General features: G+C 38.0%; 1 protein-coding gene across 1 annotated transcript in view; it reads left to right on the top strand.

Annotated features, from left to right (window-relative positions):
• The window catches only part of SYTL5 (synaptotagmin like 5), a 74,705-nt gene that overhangs the window by 27,122 nt on the left and 30,628 nt on the right, over positions 1-16,955 (top strand). The window contains exons 3-5 of the mRNA XM_085049238.1: positions 7,016-7,231; positions 15,174-15,286; positions 16,056-16,188. Coding sequence (XP_084905364.1) covers positions 7,016-7,231; positions 15,174-15,286; positions 16,056-16,188 — 462 coding nt within the window. The remainder of the gene's footprint in view (positions 1-7,015; positions 7,232-15,173; positions 15,287-16,055; positions 16,189-16,955) is intronic.

Raw genomic sequence — 16,955 nt, 5'->3', positions numbered from 1 at the left:
ACTTGGCAAGGATATATAATCATGGCTTATAAGTATACTTCTGAGGAACATTTGTTGTCTTTAAAATTCCATTTGGTACAATCTGTTATTTATTTTATTGAAGTACTTTGCAAAAGAGCAAGTCCCTTTGTATTTATTTTCAAGGCATTTTTCAATCTGGGAAGATGCTTGCTTGTACATTATACTGAAGAATTTTTATTATCCTGTTCCACTCTTTCTGAATCTATCTTGATAATTGTTTTTTTCTATTCCTGTTAGTTTTCAAAAGCCATTGTAACTTTAAAAGGCCTTTCTATTCAACATGAAAGCAATAGTAAATGCAGGAGGATGTTCTAACAATGGAATTTTTAGGGGTTTTATTACTGTCACTGCTCATACTCATGTTCTGGAGTGCAGGTGTCTCTTGTATTTTTATTTGCTGCACAATTATTTCACCCACATGACAGAGAAACACAGAAGGCAGCAAGTTCTTTTTCTGTGGTCTAGTTTTGATAATATAAAAGATCAACCTCCTTAATAAATGTTATGGTTTGTGTTCTTAAGTCTAAGTGTGCATCTTGCATGACTGGAAGTTTTCTTTGAATGTTGATTTGAAGCTGTTAACAGATCACTTGTGCAAATAAGTGTTCTAAACATTGCTTTATGATGCTTCTGATGACAGTTGAATTATTATCATGATTTTTTCAATTGCTAAGATTATTTGAGTAAAATCATGGATCCTTACCTTACCTATTTTCTTAGGGTTTAAAATACAAAGTTTCTTTCCATTCTTTACAGAGCAAAGCTATGAATGCCATACTTTTAGGGGAGATATCAGAGTAATAATACTCTGCTGTGCTGTGCTGAGAAAGCAAAGAAGGATATCTTCTTCCAAGGATATCTTCTTCCAAGGAAAAGGCTTTAATGGGTTGTTGCTTGAACCTCTCCCTCAGCATTTAGGTTGCCAGAAGCTGTGTAAGAGTTGCACCAGCCCCAGATCTGTATTGGCAAGGAAAGCAGCTAGCATTCCTGTCTTTTCTTCTAACTCAAATGTCATCTCCTAATCAGTCCAAAGAGATCCATGGAAGAAATTCAGGGTATTAGCTTCATTATTATGTAGGAGAAATTGTTAGCAGGGATACCACCATGTGGTAGCTACAGGCAAGTACTTTAGAAAAAAGAAGTTTGAGGACTGGGAATGAGAAGTGGTTTATCTGCAGAGTATACATTCACACCTGTTTTATATAGTATGGTGGATGGTCTGTGCTTTTGCAAAACTGCCTGTAAATGTTTGAAGGAGAGAACCCTCGTGTTGAAGCACATTGCCATCTGTACCTGCAGGGGAAGCTGCACAGTCACTGTCTGGCAGCTCAGTCATTTGTGACATTAATTTAACACAGTTTAACACATCGTTTTTCTTAGAATCAGAGACTTTTCCACCAAGAGTAGTTACAAGTGCAATACTCTAAGGGTAGAGGTGCTTATTTTGTGTCCTGAGTTCTTTGAGAGCCACGATAATCCAGTGGGGAAAGAATTTCTGATGGTGACTAATTCTCATATGCTGGGTAGAATCTATTTTATTGAAGATGAGTAACAAACCAACAGGGGATTTATTTTGGATTGTTTTGCCTCATTTTGTTTTTTTAATATCAGTAAGCCTTTTTAGTTGAGAGGATGAGAGAATTACCCAGAAAAAATGTTCACCTATGGAATTTGGTCATCATTATGATATCCAGTATGATTTCAATTCCCATGCCTCCTTTTCTTCTCTTCCCTGGGCTCTGTTCTGCCACTCGTTATGCCAGATCTCTTTTTCTTTGCAACTGCATGCTTTTCTTGTTTCCTTCTGTAGTCACCAATGTACCTCCATACTTGGGAGTTCTTAACACAGTTTTTATCACACTGATCTGTTACAGAAACAAAATGTGTAAACCTGTGCTTATTGAATAAGTCCAAAAAATACTCCAGGTACTCATATTTTAAAATCCAAGGAGATCTCAATGGAAGTTGGTAATCTTCCAGTTATTTTTGTGAATTCTCAATAATATTTACTGTTATTTTCTGCATACTGTGCCAGACAGTGAAGGGATTCTGTCTGAATTTATAGAAGGTGCTGAGGATAAGTCTGGAAAAGAAATTGCCTTTCTTCCTCATACTCTAGAAGTATGTTGATGCCAATTTCTGCACAGAAAAATTCTCTTATCCAAGTTAACAGCTGCACAGATTCAGAAGGATGTTTCTATTCCTCTGTGCAAGAGCAATTCAATTTTTTTTTCTGCTTAAGTCTTTAATTATAGTTGATTGAGGGAGTGGGAGTGTTGCCCTTTTTTATTTTTAATTCAATTTTTTATGACTCCGAAGTCTGGAAAATTAGAATGGAAAACTGAAATCAGGTATACTTAGATTATGCTGCTCCATGTCTTCAGAGGAAAAAGGGTTTTAGAAATGAAGAGAAGATAGATCCAGGAGAAATTTGAAAATCAAGCTCAGGAATTATGTATGTTATTGCATTTGACAGCATTTTCTTTTAAAAATGGAGAGGAGATGAGGTAGAAAAAAAAGTCAAAATAAAAGGTTTTCTAAAATCCTACTGAAATGGAAAAACCTACTGAAATGGTATTAAAAGAAAAAGTTGCCTAACTTAAAGCAAGTGGATAATGCTTGCAGAGTTATAGGAAATTATGGCATTCATTTAAGTGAATGGCTTGGGCAGGGAAGGTCTTGCCTCTTGCAGCAGTACAGCTATTTTACTTTTGGGGGATAAATGTTCTCTAGGGTAAAGCTCACTTTCAATAAAAATGGATCTGTTAAGGCTTCTCATTTCCTCCTCTTTGCAGCATTATAGGGATTTGAGAATATTTCATCTCCAGAGGTTGCACTGTGAAGCACTTTTGCCTTAGAGCTTTCATCATCAGTAGGGAACAGCCTAACTTTTTTAGGGATTCCTGTGCTTCTGGTAGCTGGTGGGCAGCTGTGCCAAGAGCTAGGAATTCTGGAGTTGGCTGATTTGGTTGGGGGTTTTTGTTTTGTTTCGTTTCCTGCTGTGATATTTTATTTGGGCCTTTTAAGCCACATTTGGAAAGGCTCAGATTAAGAGGCTCAGTGTTACCTGGAATATTGGTTACAACAGAATTCTTCTCCAATGTGCTTAACGTATTTTCTCAGACAGTAGAAGGATCTTAATATAAATTCATAGTTCATAAAAATTCTGTTATCCTTGGCAGAATCAAATTTATTTTTAATAGCTATCTTTTATCAAACAACCATTGTAATAGAAGGTTTAGAAACTTCAATGGATGATAGGATTCTTTTTCTCCAGGAACTTATTAAATTGGCTTCTGCTGAGTTTTATTTTCTCTTTCATATTACCAGGAGAAGACTGATAAAGATTAATTCTTGCTTAATATTTGCAATTAAAAATGTCTAACTCCACGTTTAAATGCATCCCTTTAAAACAACTAAGAGTGCAAATATTAGACTGGCAAGAGAAAATTGGGTGTTTATAATACAGCTGGTTCCTGCCCTGGGAGATAAATGCAGTGGTAAGTCAGTGCAGCTACAGGCTGTACTTTCTATCCCTTTTCAATACTGTGCAACCAGTGCAGCTCAGCTGTGCTTGTTTGGAGGCTGTTCTGGTGATGGATTTTTTCAGATGACTCACCCACCTCCTCCTGCTCTTCCTTGAGACAGTTCATTCTTTATTTTCTTAAGATATGAATATATTTGTTGCAGTCAATCCGTATTTCAGCTCAACAAATAATATAGTGAATCTCACATGGAAGTTCATATCCAGTGTATCTGTCCACAAACTCTTTGCTTGCTTTAATTTTTCCATTTTATTTGTTTAATTGAGTAGAAAAACTGTGGTTTGATTCATTTTCTCTCCCTGGAAGTCATCAAAGGCAATTTATATTCAAAAATCAGAAAACAAACACTTCTCAGAATTCATGCTGCTAGCAGATCACCTGATAAGAATTTTAGACTGAGCATTGCATAAGCAGTGGGAAATAATGTTTCAATTATCACCATTGGATAGTGGGAATAATGCCTTTTTAATGTCAAAAGAATGTTGGTGAGTTTTTCCAACATGTTGACCTCTAAGCAAATTTGTTTTGTTTTGGGTTTTTTTAATGCTATGTTTATTGGTTTGGGGTGATAGAGATTTCCCAAGTTTAAATTGGAACTATTTCAAACAGATTTTGTGCCAAATAATACTTCTAACTAAGCACAAAAGGGCCTGAAAGTTGTAGTGGGGAGGGAGAAGTCTGGAGTGGAAGGAGCTCAGTGGAGGTTTTGTTTCACCAGGTGACACCTGGTTGCAGTCCATAGGACACAGTGATAATTGCCAAAAAGATGCCAACTGCCAATAACTGTCTGTCAAGTTCCTGAAATGCAATGGGTCATGACTGATTTGAATTTTTTAAAGAAAAATAGGCCACTGGAAATAAATATGTTATGAAAAAATGATCCTTTGCTAGTGCTTAGTATTATAACCCTTTTGAGATTTGGGGATTAACAATATTCATCTTCTGAATTACTCTGATATTTGGGTAAGGATCAGGTGCTTGGTTTGCATGCAGATGCTCAAGTGCCAAAAGAAACTGGAACTGAATTATTTGTGCCTCTTTAGTCCTTTAGTATGTGATTTACCAAATCTTTGCAAACCTGAATAAAAAGTGAAAATCCAGTTGTCTCTGAAAGACTCTGTTGAACAGTTGTTGGCAGTTCTGCTGTATAAAAAGTTACAGTTTTGAAAGGAGACCATGAAAAAGATAAGGTTGGGAGAGAATGACCAATGACCAAGCAAAGAAGTGGTGGTCCAGTCTGTCAATCAAATCAGGTGAGATTAACAGGAGAACATTGTAATTGAGAAAATGGAAGCTGAAGGAAGGCCAGGAAAAGTGTGGGATGGAAGAGGACCTAGTGACAAAGCATGTGGGAAAGGCCAAAGTGCACAATGCCTTCTTGGCCTCAGTCCTTACAGGTCAGGCAGGTCTGCAGGAATCCCAGCTCCTGAGGTCATTGCAAAAGTCCAGGGCAAGGTGAATTTGAGCCTGGAAAGAGCTGCAATACCTCTCACTGTGTGAAAGCACAATCAATCTTAACAAATTTCCCTAAGGTCAGCTGGTACTGGAAATGGCAGTGTAGCACAGCACTTTATTCTGACCAATTCACATTGCTAGAGGGGCGACAGTAAATCACCAAGCATTTGTGAATGTTGTTCAATGTTTAGTGAGGCATGAATGACCATAAACTCAGTGGTAAGTAGATGTTTTCACAAGCACTTGAAGGTGTATTTGTGATTCAAGAATATAGATGTGGTGTCTCTTTTTTAAACGGTGTGGTCAAGAGCATTCTGATGGTGGGTGGTTTGGGTTGCCTTCATTTCTCAGTCCAGAAGAAGAAAAAGAGTTCTCTTTTGATGTGTGAAGGCAGACTTGCTTGGAAGGTAGACCCAAGGATGGAGCTGGCAAAAATGAAGATCATCTGCCTTCCCTGAGCACAGTGGCAATACCCAGCACTGCTGGCAGTTCTCACAGCACAACTCACCTGTCTGCATTTGGAGCTGGCTGACTGACAGAAGGAAATGGACACTTTTGTCTGGAACCAAACACATCTCTGCAGGAAGCAGGGAGATGTAAGATGCAATCAATGAACTGCAAGAACAATTAGCAAAGTACCAATAAAGCCTGAGAAGCCTGGATAGACTTTTGAAGGCTCTGGCATGAAAGAAAGGCTGTTTGGATTGGATGTGGGAGAAGGTTCTAAAGCTGGATGAGACAATCAGCTCTGCATAGAGGCCAGCAGAGGAAAACCCTTGACTGGCATTTGCAGTTGTTGCCTGGAGGGATTGGAGATGCCCTTTTTGTAAAGCTGTCAGAGGCTGAGCATCCACAGCTCAGGTGGCTGTAGAGCAGCTGTTGTTCATGGAATCCCACTGGGAAGCAAAATGCTGGCCAACCTTTTAGCAAGGCAGTGTTATCCACAAATAACCTAATTCTGTCAGAGCTGACTCCCTGGTGGCCCAAGCAATGTTTCTGGCTTCTTTACTGGGCTGCAGCCTCAAATCATTTATTGGTTTTTTCTTCCATGTATTTTTCCTCTGACATCTTTGTACTGATCTTCAGGTGAAGTTGGTAGCTGGTTTTTAAAACCCCCTTAAAGCATCTGTGTGTGTGCAGAGATTGTGATTTCAGTGAGCTGGAGTGCTTCATGACTGAGGGACATTGGGGGCCACTAGCTGATGGTGGGCATGAAAGAAAGCCCAGGGAAAGGTGGGGTAATGGGGACACAGCAATACCCAGACATGTAAAACCGGAAGAATTCAGCAGTCACTGAGCTTAGTTACATCTCACAATTATTTTCATGTTAAGGACAAACTGCAGCCTTCAAAATTAGATCTTAAACACCAATATTTTTATTCTGCAGAGTCAATGATAGAACTGGTGAGATTTGACAGTTACACTATTTAAACTGGCATTCTCCTTTTTTACTTTGATTGTGGCATCACAGCATAAAACCACTATCTATTTCAATATTTTAGTTTGGTCTCTTTTAAGGTTTGGAATAGCTGGTGCAGAATTGCATATGAACTCTTAACTAACTCTCCACTGGCATATTATTAAAAGCACACTAATTGAAGGAAAGATTTTCTTCTGTTGCTTCTGTGGAGGCACTGGATAATCTCAGTTCTGAGTTGCTGTCAACCTGAGCTCAGCATGACTTGAATTATTGATGAGGGACAAGCAAAGATGGTTTCTCAGTTGTCCAGGACTGCTCAGCTATCTGCAGTTACTTATACTGATCTACTAGATTTTCCTCTTGACTGCATATCTGAGAGCTGGAGGATAGATTTATTCCTTGTTTTGTGTGTATCAAGAACTACAGCAAATATAATAAAAAAAAAAATTGTACCTACTCATGTCCTGTATTTTTAATATGAAATCTTAATCTGTTAATAAGTTCTTGCAGATAATTGATTTGAACCTCCAAATTAAAAGGTTTTTGTTGTTTTTTTTTTTTTTTTGACTTCTAGGAAACTGAAAAATGAACTTCTGGAAGTGAGAAGGAAAGGCGGGAGCCGTCACAGCCAGCAGGACAACAGCAGGGTCTGTGTTCGCTGCCAGAAAAGCCTGGGCTTGATCTTTGACAGGGGAGATCTGTGCCAGAGCTGCCAGCTGAGAGTGTGCAATGCATGCCGTGTGGTGGGAGCTGACGGGCAGTGGAAGTGCTCAGTGTGTGCCAAGATTGCGTAAGTTGGGCACTTCTCAGTTTGTGGAGGTCACAGCCCTGTTGGTGGTTTTGTGTTGGTGTTTCTGCTGTTCATCCCCTCAGCATAGAAGTGCAGGCATAGAGAATACACCAGGGGAGAGGCTAATCTGAGGGTTTTATTTGCTGCATTACCTCTTTTCCCAATTCCAAGCCAGTTTCAACTAGCTTGTTTCCCAAAGACTTGGTGTATACTTGGAAAGAGGATTCACTTGATTAGTTTGGTTGTTGTAATATGGGATTTTTAGCTTGACTTGAGGAAATAACCATGAAGGGAAGGAGAAATGCGTTGGGCAGCAAAACTCAGTTATGTATCCTGGTGTAAGGACTGGATGATGTAAGAATGAGACACGACAAAAAAATTGGAAGGAAACTATTTTTTACAGATCATCAACCTAATGAGATCAGAAACGTAACCCTTTTTGTAAATTGCTTAAGGGAGTGAACCCAAATTGCTGCTGTGTCAAGAGTTTGACTACCTGGACAGTAAGTGAAAAATTAATACAGCAGGGCATGGAGTTTAGGGTTTGTGTCTTCCAACTTTAGCTTTAGAAGGTTGCACCAATTTTTAAGTATTTTTAAGAGGATGTCTTAGCCTCCTCTGCATCCAGTGGGGCACATCCAAAGGACAGTGTTTCACCTCTTAAAATGAAACATGTTCAAGTGTTTGATTTGTGAAATGATTTTAAATTGGTAGGGGGCTGACTGAGGTAGTTTGCCTCAGGCAGTTCCTGAGATGATGTCAGTGCTGTGCCTCTCAGAAGAGATGGGGTGCAGGTGAGATGACAGCACTGAGAACAGCAAACACAACACTACTCTTCAAAAATGAAGAAAAGAACAAGGGATTTGTTGACCCTGCCACACTACCTTTAATTTTTCTAAAACACTGAAACAAACTGTAGCTGCGTTGTTTGAAAGCTGAGACAAGGTGACAGGATGATGAGTAAGAGCTGGCTCAGGAACAAATAATGTCAAAACCAATTAAATTTCCACCTTTGATAGGGTGACAGAGGAGGATCTGTTGATGTCTTATAACTTGACTTAAGCTAACCTTTTGATACTTTCTTTTGTTCCATTCTAATAGGTTGACAAATTAGGGGAGCTTTGCCCTGGAATAAACTCTGCCACTGTTATTGCAGATTTACCTGGAAAATTATAAAGCTCCATTCTCAGTGTGGTTATGGATATTTCACTGTCAACAAACCTCAAGAAAACAAAACAAAAAAAAACCCAAACAAACAAAAAAAAACCCCAAAAAGCACCACACATACAAACAAAAAAAAAAAAACCTTTAAAAAATCCCCAGTGATATAGGGCAGAATATTTCCTGTCTAATTACTGTTAAATATTTTAGTTAAGGACCTTGATGCAGCAGATAGCTTTGCCATTTACACCTGCAGGTGACATAAAACTGAGAGGTGCTCCAGGCATGCTGAAGGATTAGGTTTCAAAGTGATGCTTATAATTTAGAGAAGTGATTTGAAGGTAAAGCAAGTGATGGCTCCCTATGGACATGTGGAAGTACCACATTTGGGAAAAAATGCAGCTGCAGAAACATAAAATGAGGATAAAAACAGCTTATGCAGCTGCTCCTTAGGAAAGGATCTGGGTATTGTACTGAATGAAAGCTGAATATGAATCAACAGAATTTTCCACTGTAGACAAATCAAGCATCCCACAATGATGTACAATCCAAATTATGGCCTGTGAAATACATTATAAAATCCTGTTTTATGTAGAGTACCTGCCCATTTTTGTGTATCACAATTTATATTGGCCACCTGGAGAAAGTTCAGCAGAAAATAATGATCCCAATCTTAGCAGACAGGATGTCCAGAGCATTGCAAGGAGTTGCAAGTGTTTGGCTTAGGCAAGAGAAGACTGAAAATACCTGAGTTTTAAATCTACAGAAAGCAGCTTACAGGCTGTTCCATGACCTCCTTTTGGGTAAGAAAAATAATGTGATACTTCAATTACAGTGAAACTGTATAGGTTAGATGGTATGAACATTGACATAATTTGGAGAGGCAGCAGAATGTTGTTTTAAGACAGGTTGGATAAACCTCTCTTGGGGATGATGACATCAGTAAAGATGGTTCTGTTTTGGAGCTGAAAGATGTGTGAGGCAACTTCTCAAGAAATGTTTGAGAAGTTTCTGCTTCTCCTGATTTTGCTGCAATTCTTCCTGCCAAGCAGTGTCTTAGCAATCACCTCGACAATTAATTCTGGTTGAATTAGGTTGTTACAAACCATGGTGTAATTTGCTTGTAAAGTGCTAAACTTTGCAAGTGCTAAAGTTCTGTCCTTGCTGAGTTTTCTTTATTAAATTGAAAGCTCTCTCTCTCTCTCTCTCTCTCTCTCCTTTCTTTTTATTCATTTGAAGTGTTTCTACAAGGCTCTATGACAGTTAATGATGTGTAAAATCTCTTTTACATTGCTGGAAGTACACAGAGAGATTATCTTCTGTGTGGGCAGTGTGGAGATGGAAGTTTGGGAAAGGCATTTCAGTTACATCATTGTGCATAGTTCTAGTTCAAATTATTTCAGTTTTGCTTTGCTCTCAAGTGAGAAATGCAGGGGAAATCAGGATTTTCAGGCGTTTTGAATTGCAGTTAAGGGAGGAGCTGATTAAGTTAATGCAAATAGGGACTTTGACAAGATGAAAAGGCAGAAAGCAAGGAAAAGAAAATAATCCAGTGTTAAGATGTATTTATGCTTTGTGACTAGCAAACAAAAGGCAAGAAGAGTGCAAAAATCTTTTGGCTCTTTAGCACTGATCTGCATAAAGTGTTTGTGTCTGTAAAACTGGACTGTTTTACCATGATACTGGCTTTTCAAAGAGTTTTGGAAAACTTTTATATTTGTCAGTCTCCTTTATCCCTCTTTTAGCAGCCTTGGTTACGTTGATACCTGTCTGGACTCTCACACCTGCTGAGCTGTTCTGTTGGCAGAGCCAGGTTTATACTGTTGCTATCATGTCTGAGACCCTTAAAAATCAGGGAAAAATGTTTATGGCCTTTGTGAGCTCTTAACAGTTTTGGTGCTGTGCTAATTCATGGCTGTCCTCCCCAAATTGTCCTCAAGAGTGTCCTTTAAGTGCTATTTAAGGTGATAGCAGTAACTTAAGGTCATAGCAGTAACTTGTACAAGTCCTCTTATGAATTACACCTGCAGGAATACATCCAGAAGATTTTCAGAACTGTTAGAAAACCCAATTATTACATCTGGGGTCAGAGAAGGAAGTCTGGTACTGGGTGGGGAGTGTGTTCATTCAAAGAGACAATTACTGCAGAAATTATTGCAGAAATCACTTGAATTACACAGATAATCCAAAATGGTTGTTGAAAAAAAAAAAACCTTGTGTCAATAAAAAGAATGTAGGTAATACAATCAACTCCTGCCTGTTGCTGCATTTAACACATTTCAACCTTTCTTTCCTTCTGAGCTTTTTGAGTCCTGCCTATCCAGTCCTAACACTGGAGTTTGGGATACCTCTAGTTCAGTGAAAGGGCATTTTGTCACAAGGCATGGGATCAAACGTTATTGCTTTAAAATTTATGGTGGATTTGTGTCCTGCTACCAAAAATAAGTTAAAAAGAAGAAAAAAAAGGTGGCAAACTGCAAGTATGCTGACTTTGATTTGAAGAACAATAATTTCAAGATGCTAATTTTATAAGTATATGGTAAAGCACAATATTATCTGAACAAATTAAAAAACGTTAAACACAACATAGTAACATGATGGTGGCTATAGGGGTGGAGTACCAGTTGATTCAAGAACACAGTCTCTTTGTTCATCTGTCAATCAAAACATCATCTGGCAACAAGAGGATCTGACTTCTATAAAATAATGTTTAGAGCATTTCATCTGCTATTTCTCCAGAGACAGACTTGCCTGAAAAACAGCTTATTGGGATGGGGAAGCTGATAAAAATACATTAATTACATTCTGAAAGGCTTTAAAAAAAAGAGATTTAGTGAATTTGAGGGAAGACATTTGAATGGGAATAGTGAGAGTTGTTCATCAGTGTTTTTAAGTATAACAAGCAGGTTTACATGTGAGTTGTCTTACAGTTTACACTTACTGTAAAAGGATATCTCCTTGAATGTCCACGAAGAGAAAATTACTCAATTGGATTTTGCCCCTCATGGGTGTTATTAGCAGCTAAAAGAAAGTCTCGAGGTAAAGCATTTGCAGGTCAAGAAGGATTAGAGCTAAGTCTTCAGCCAAACTCTTAGTTCTGCAGCTACTAAGGTCAGACAAAAAGTCTTTATCCATCTCAATTGTGTTTGAGAGCTTTTGTTGTGCTGTTTAATGAGGTAAAACAAGCCTGTATGTAGTGATGCACTTGAAGGAGGAACCTTTCTACTCCACTTCCTGCATTCAAGGAACTGAGGTCATCAGGAGCTTTCAAACATGGGTGTTAAACGAGAAAAATTCCATTAAAATCTCTTTTTTCCCCCCCTGCATCTTCTTAAATTATGATCAGTTTCTGTTTCGCATTTGGCAGACAAAATGATCAATAGATTGAGGGAAATAAAGTTCTTCCAGCAGTCTTCTAATGGGCATATTTCACACCGTGATGCTGTCTGTATTCCTTATTGCAAGTGTGTCTAAGTATCAGAGAGCTCTGCCTTTATATATCAAATGCCTAGGTAGTCAAAGTGATTAAAGCAGAAAAAAGCATTAGTGGGAAATTTATCTTCATCTTTGAAATAATTAAGCTGTCTTAATGTGTCATGAAAATTCATCAGTACCTCTTAGTAACATTTATTCCCATTAGGAGCCTAAAAATAGAGGTATTTCCAGTGTTTTAGTATGAAAATGCTTTTCAAATTTCTTATAATTTTATTTTAGTAACTTCTAGGCAAGTTTGCCTTCTTTTCACAGGGTCAAAAATTTCTGTTTAATAGCCTCACAGTGTAATAAAACTTAGAGTGGAATTAGTTTATCTTACAGAAAATACTCTGTGGAACTGAATACACACAAAGATGAGGGTATATGCTTTGGTATGTTCAAGCACAGGCTGCATTTTATCTGGTCTTTGGGTTTGCCGTTTTTTCCACATTTTCCTCCTGAGGAGGAAGAAAAATAACTTGAGGAAGAGGGGATGGAAAGGAAGGTAGGCTGAACATCTTGCCTCTGCTGTGGATGTGAGTTAGACAGGATGACCAAATTGTTTTACTGATGTGGGGCTTTGCCCTAAGGAAATAATTGAAATTAAAATTTGGGACTTTCCATCTTAAACGATTTTGTTATTATTAGTTGAACATTTAGCCATGAAGTCTCTCAAAAGTGAGAGTGGAAGATCTGAGTTTTTGACAGGGACAGCCCATAGGTTATGCTTTGTTTTTAAACTGAGCAGCACATCATTAAAGTTAATTTGTTTAATTGGAGATCACAGAGGGGGAAGAAGCACGGAACCATAACCTGCTCCCTCTCACATGATGATGTGAGGAGGAGGATCAGTAATTAATATAAGGATTTTAGCAGATCCCTAAGGTATTTGGTACTAAACTTAACTGCTTCAATGTGAATTTTCCTAGCTGTTCTGAGCGTAGGAAAGAGCAATCAGGCAAAAATTGCTGTTATTACAATTTATAACACTGTTTTCCTTCTTTCTAAAGCTACTGACTTCAGCATCTGTTGAACACCTTGGAATGCCAGTCTAAATCCTGTTTTGGAAGAAATTATACATATTGTTTACATCATGGGTTACATGCTGACTGAGAAAGTAAAGAAAATGCTAAACACTGTGATCTGCAGTCAGAATGGACCTTGGGCCCATTTTACAAACAAAACAAAACCTGCAAACGCTGATTCAATGTACTCTTACTTTTCACCTGAAACAGTTATTTAGGGAGAAAGGGTTCATTTAAATCCTGTACCTGAAATAGAGCATCTTTCTTCTATCTTAGTAGGAAAGAGACTCCCCTTGTCATAATTGCATGAAAATAATGTTATTATTATAAGACTTGCTCTTCAATTTTTGAATCAGAATGTCAAATGCAATTATGAAATTCAAACTTCAAGTCAGAGACTTAGGCAATCATTTGATCTGAAGTAATTTCTATTAATATGTAGAACAAAAATTCTTTTAATAGATACTCCTGACATGTGTGAGTGATCAAGATAGCATGAACACAAGTCTTTGTGTGAACTGCTCATTATACATGAAAAGTACACCCAATAGTAGTGTTCTGTCTGACTTTGATCAAGTGAAGTATTTCTGGTAAGATATTAGGGATGGGTGAAATCTCCATCCAAGGGGAAAACAGCACTTGTGGAGTTTTATGGTCAAACTCGGTAGTAACTGAAGAAAAAAAAGAATGATCTATGTAGATCATACTGTAATGTGATATTTCATTCACATTGCAGTGGAATTTGATGGTGTAGTGAAAGGTCTGGAAGGTTTATAGTTTGATATAAGATATTAAACATGCTGTAAATCTCAGTGTAAAATAACTTCACAGAGAAGTACATGCTGTAAGGGAATTGTGAAAATACACATTCAGAGAAAAAACATTTTTCACACCAGCCAGGCCATGCATAGTTGCTAATGAAGTGAATCCTTTTCAGTGTTTGGAACCAACAGAAGTCATTTAAAAACTCCCAGTTGAAGCATAGAGGTTTTATTTAATACCTTTCATACTGACTGAGCAATCATGATGATGAGTTATGGAGGATTTTGTCACCAGGAGTCTGCAATAACAAGATAAGGCAATAATCCATTTCTATGCTTGTGGACATGTGTTTGGGATTTTGATTTTTCAAATTGTTTTTTTAGTGAGTCATGCAAAGAATCATGATTCATTAACAGGTTAGGACAAACTGATAATATTAGGGTCTTTTCACCAGTTTCAGGATGTTATTCTGTAATTTTTAGTATTTTCTCAAGTAAGACTCCATTCAGGCATGACTCAGAAATAATTTAATAGTGAAGATATTGATCAGTGCTCCAAATCCATCTGTAGTAATTTTCATGCCCAAGAGACTGGATGATTTCTTTTCCAGTAGAGTTTTGAAAATAAGTTTGCTTATTGAACAGTAAGCAGGAACATGTCTGGAGCTAAATCAGTCTTTAATGTTTGGGGTTTATTAGTTTGTTTATTTGCTTTTTATTAGAGAATTCATGATTAGTAGCTTTTTGCCATCAGTTATGTGTAGTGAGGCAGTAGAAAGGGTGATGCTCTTTCATGCCATAATGAAACTAATTCAGGAAAAGGCTAACAACCAGCATAAAAATATACCCAGGAAAACAACCAGCAGTGCCAGAACAGGTTTTCTTAATTGCTATGATAGGGGAAAGAATTTGAAGCCAGGAAAAGCAGCATTATCCAGAACAGCAGCAAAGACAAATTTTCGTTGCTCTGAGCCTCTGACACAGAGCTAATTCATGTGAAGAAACTGCACATAGTGTCAGCATGTAAAACTAGAAATGAAAAATATCTATGGACTTGCAGGAGCCTGTTTAGGACCACTTTGGGTCCATGAACTGCTGATTCATCTGGCAGGAGCTTTAGTAGGGGATTTTCACCTTCAATCCACTGTTGCTATTTCTATGTCTCTTGTAATTTTGGAGATTTTGAAAACTGTGACATTGAATAGTTCACAAAAGACCAGGATCACAGTTTGTTATGTGTTCTTTACAGAAATCTTGTAAAAGTGGTTGAAATACTTTTTTGCCAAGTAAATTTCCATCTACTAAAAATTCCTTTCTATTCACAAAGTAAGGTGATGTTTTTCTGCTGTGTGTCCTGTTATCCCAAGCTCTACAATCAATCTCTCTCCTCTTTACTTTGAACTGTGCAAGTGTTGTCCAGAATCTGAGATCTTGGCAGTTGATTGATGAACTGCAGTAGCTTTGGTTGGCAAGTTAGTTAATGTGTATTTGTCTCTGGCTGTTTCAATTTTCCCCATGCAGAGAGCTGCGGATAGTGACAGGAGAATGGTTTTTTGAAGAGAGAGCAAAGCGCTTCAAACAATCAAATCTTGGAACTGATGTTGTCAGACAGTCTATCTTACACAAATACCCAGGTACAGACCCCAAGAGGGAGATTTGCTTGTGCTTAATATGTTCAAAACCTTGTTTTCTTGAATGTTTGACTTGTATCTTATTCCTGACTCTGGGAACTCTAAGTATAATCAGTATTTATACTTACCTTTTTATTCGTGTCCTACTATACAGCGATTTGTGAATGATTAATAATCAGGAAAGGTAAGGCCTATATGAGAGAATTATCTCTGTGGAGATAGGGAGATTCTGAAAATCTCACTGTCCAAACAGGTGGGAAGTGTTATTCAGCTGCAAAGCCCAGCAGCAGAGACTCTGAAAGTTCATTCTCAATTTCTTCCAGGAACGTTAGCTGTACGAAGAGATCTAAACTCAGTGCATTGAAGTTTACTTTTCTAATCCTCCTTCACTTTAAATCCTTTCACAAGAGAGCCTTTAGCTCTCTTTTTTTGTGATAGTCACAGGTAAAAACTACTTAAGTTTTCTTTTTCGATTCTGAAGAAAAAATGTGAACTCCTGTGCTGTCTGCCAGAGCAGGGGCTCTATCCAGGTGTTCAGACTTTCCTTTTGCCCAGGTTTGTCCAAAAGCTGCCCTTGCACTTTTGGGTGAACAGTCTGTCAAAACAAGAGCTGATAATGAGGAACACCTCAAGTTAAAGTTTTATTTTATTAAAAGGAAAAGCCAGGGAAATCCCAAGGTTTCCTCATTATAGATTTTTGTGGGTTGTTTGACATGTGCTGTGCTTTTTGTGCAGAAGTTCACTTTTTATTTTCTTTCCCCCTCCACTCCAGACACAGTTTGCAATACAGATGAAGAAAGAACATTCAAAGATCAACCCCAAGAAAATGAAGAAAAGAAGCCAGATGTACCAGCCTCCTCCACAAATGGGCACAAATCTGTCTTTAGCAGACCTAGAAAAATTGGGTAAATCCTTTTGTTTTGTTGTTGTTGGGTTTTGTTTCAGTTTCTGGGGTTTTTTTGAAAACTGATAAATCTGAAAATAGCTGTATATGGTTGGATAGGTGTTCTTTTGAGTTTTTTCAGTCTTCCACATCAGCCTCAAACTTCCTGGGATTAGAAACAGCCTTCATTTAAAGGCATACTTAATTAGATTGCTGTTTCCTAGGAAATGCAGCAGGAATTATTCTTCAGCTATAAAGGTAGCAGAAAAAAAAAGTCAATTTTACTCCTGCATTTTTCTTGTTTCTACTCAGAAGTAACAGAGTGTCCCTAAAGGCAGGCTTGCCATAGAAGCAAATGCAATAAAATAGTATTTGTAAGGCCAGTTTTTGATGTATATTGGTCAGTTTGGCTCATAAGTCAAGTTTTCCTTTAGCTTCCAGCAGTGCAAATGCAGCCTAAGAGTGAGTGTGAGAAACAGTGAATAAGCAGAGCTGCTGCTGCTCCCCTTGCAGGGTTCAAACCCAGTTTGTCTGTGCCCTTTGAGGGCAAACACTTTAAAGGTTCCCCTCTCTCTCTGGGGACACAGGAAAAATGCATTGACTGTGTGGCTGCACAAGTGATGTCTGGATCAAACTTGAGGCTCTTGGGTGAATGGGAAGAAAAATTGGATGCAAGTTCATATCATGTCTACTCCATGGTAGTTGGAAAACTTTGTTTCTGTTGAAAGGAAGAACACATTTTTGTTGGGGATCCTACAGATAGGGCAGGTGGATGCTTTCTACATGTTT

This window comes from Lichenostomus cassidix, chromosome 1 (genome assembly GCF_008360975.1).
Source record: "Lichenostomus cassidix isolate B80296 chromosome 1, HeHo_3.0, whole genome shotgun sequence".
Taxonomy (NCBI): domain Eukaryota; kingdom Metazoa; phylum Chordata; class Aves; order Passeriformes; family Meliphagidae; genus Lichenostomus; species Lichenostomus cassidix.
This window is presented reverse-complemented; position numbering and strand designations above follow the sequence as displayed.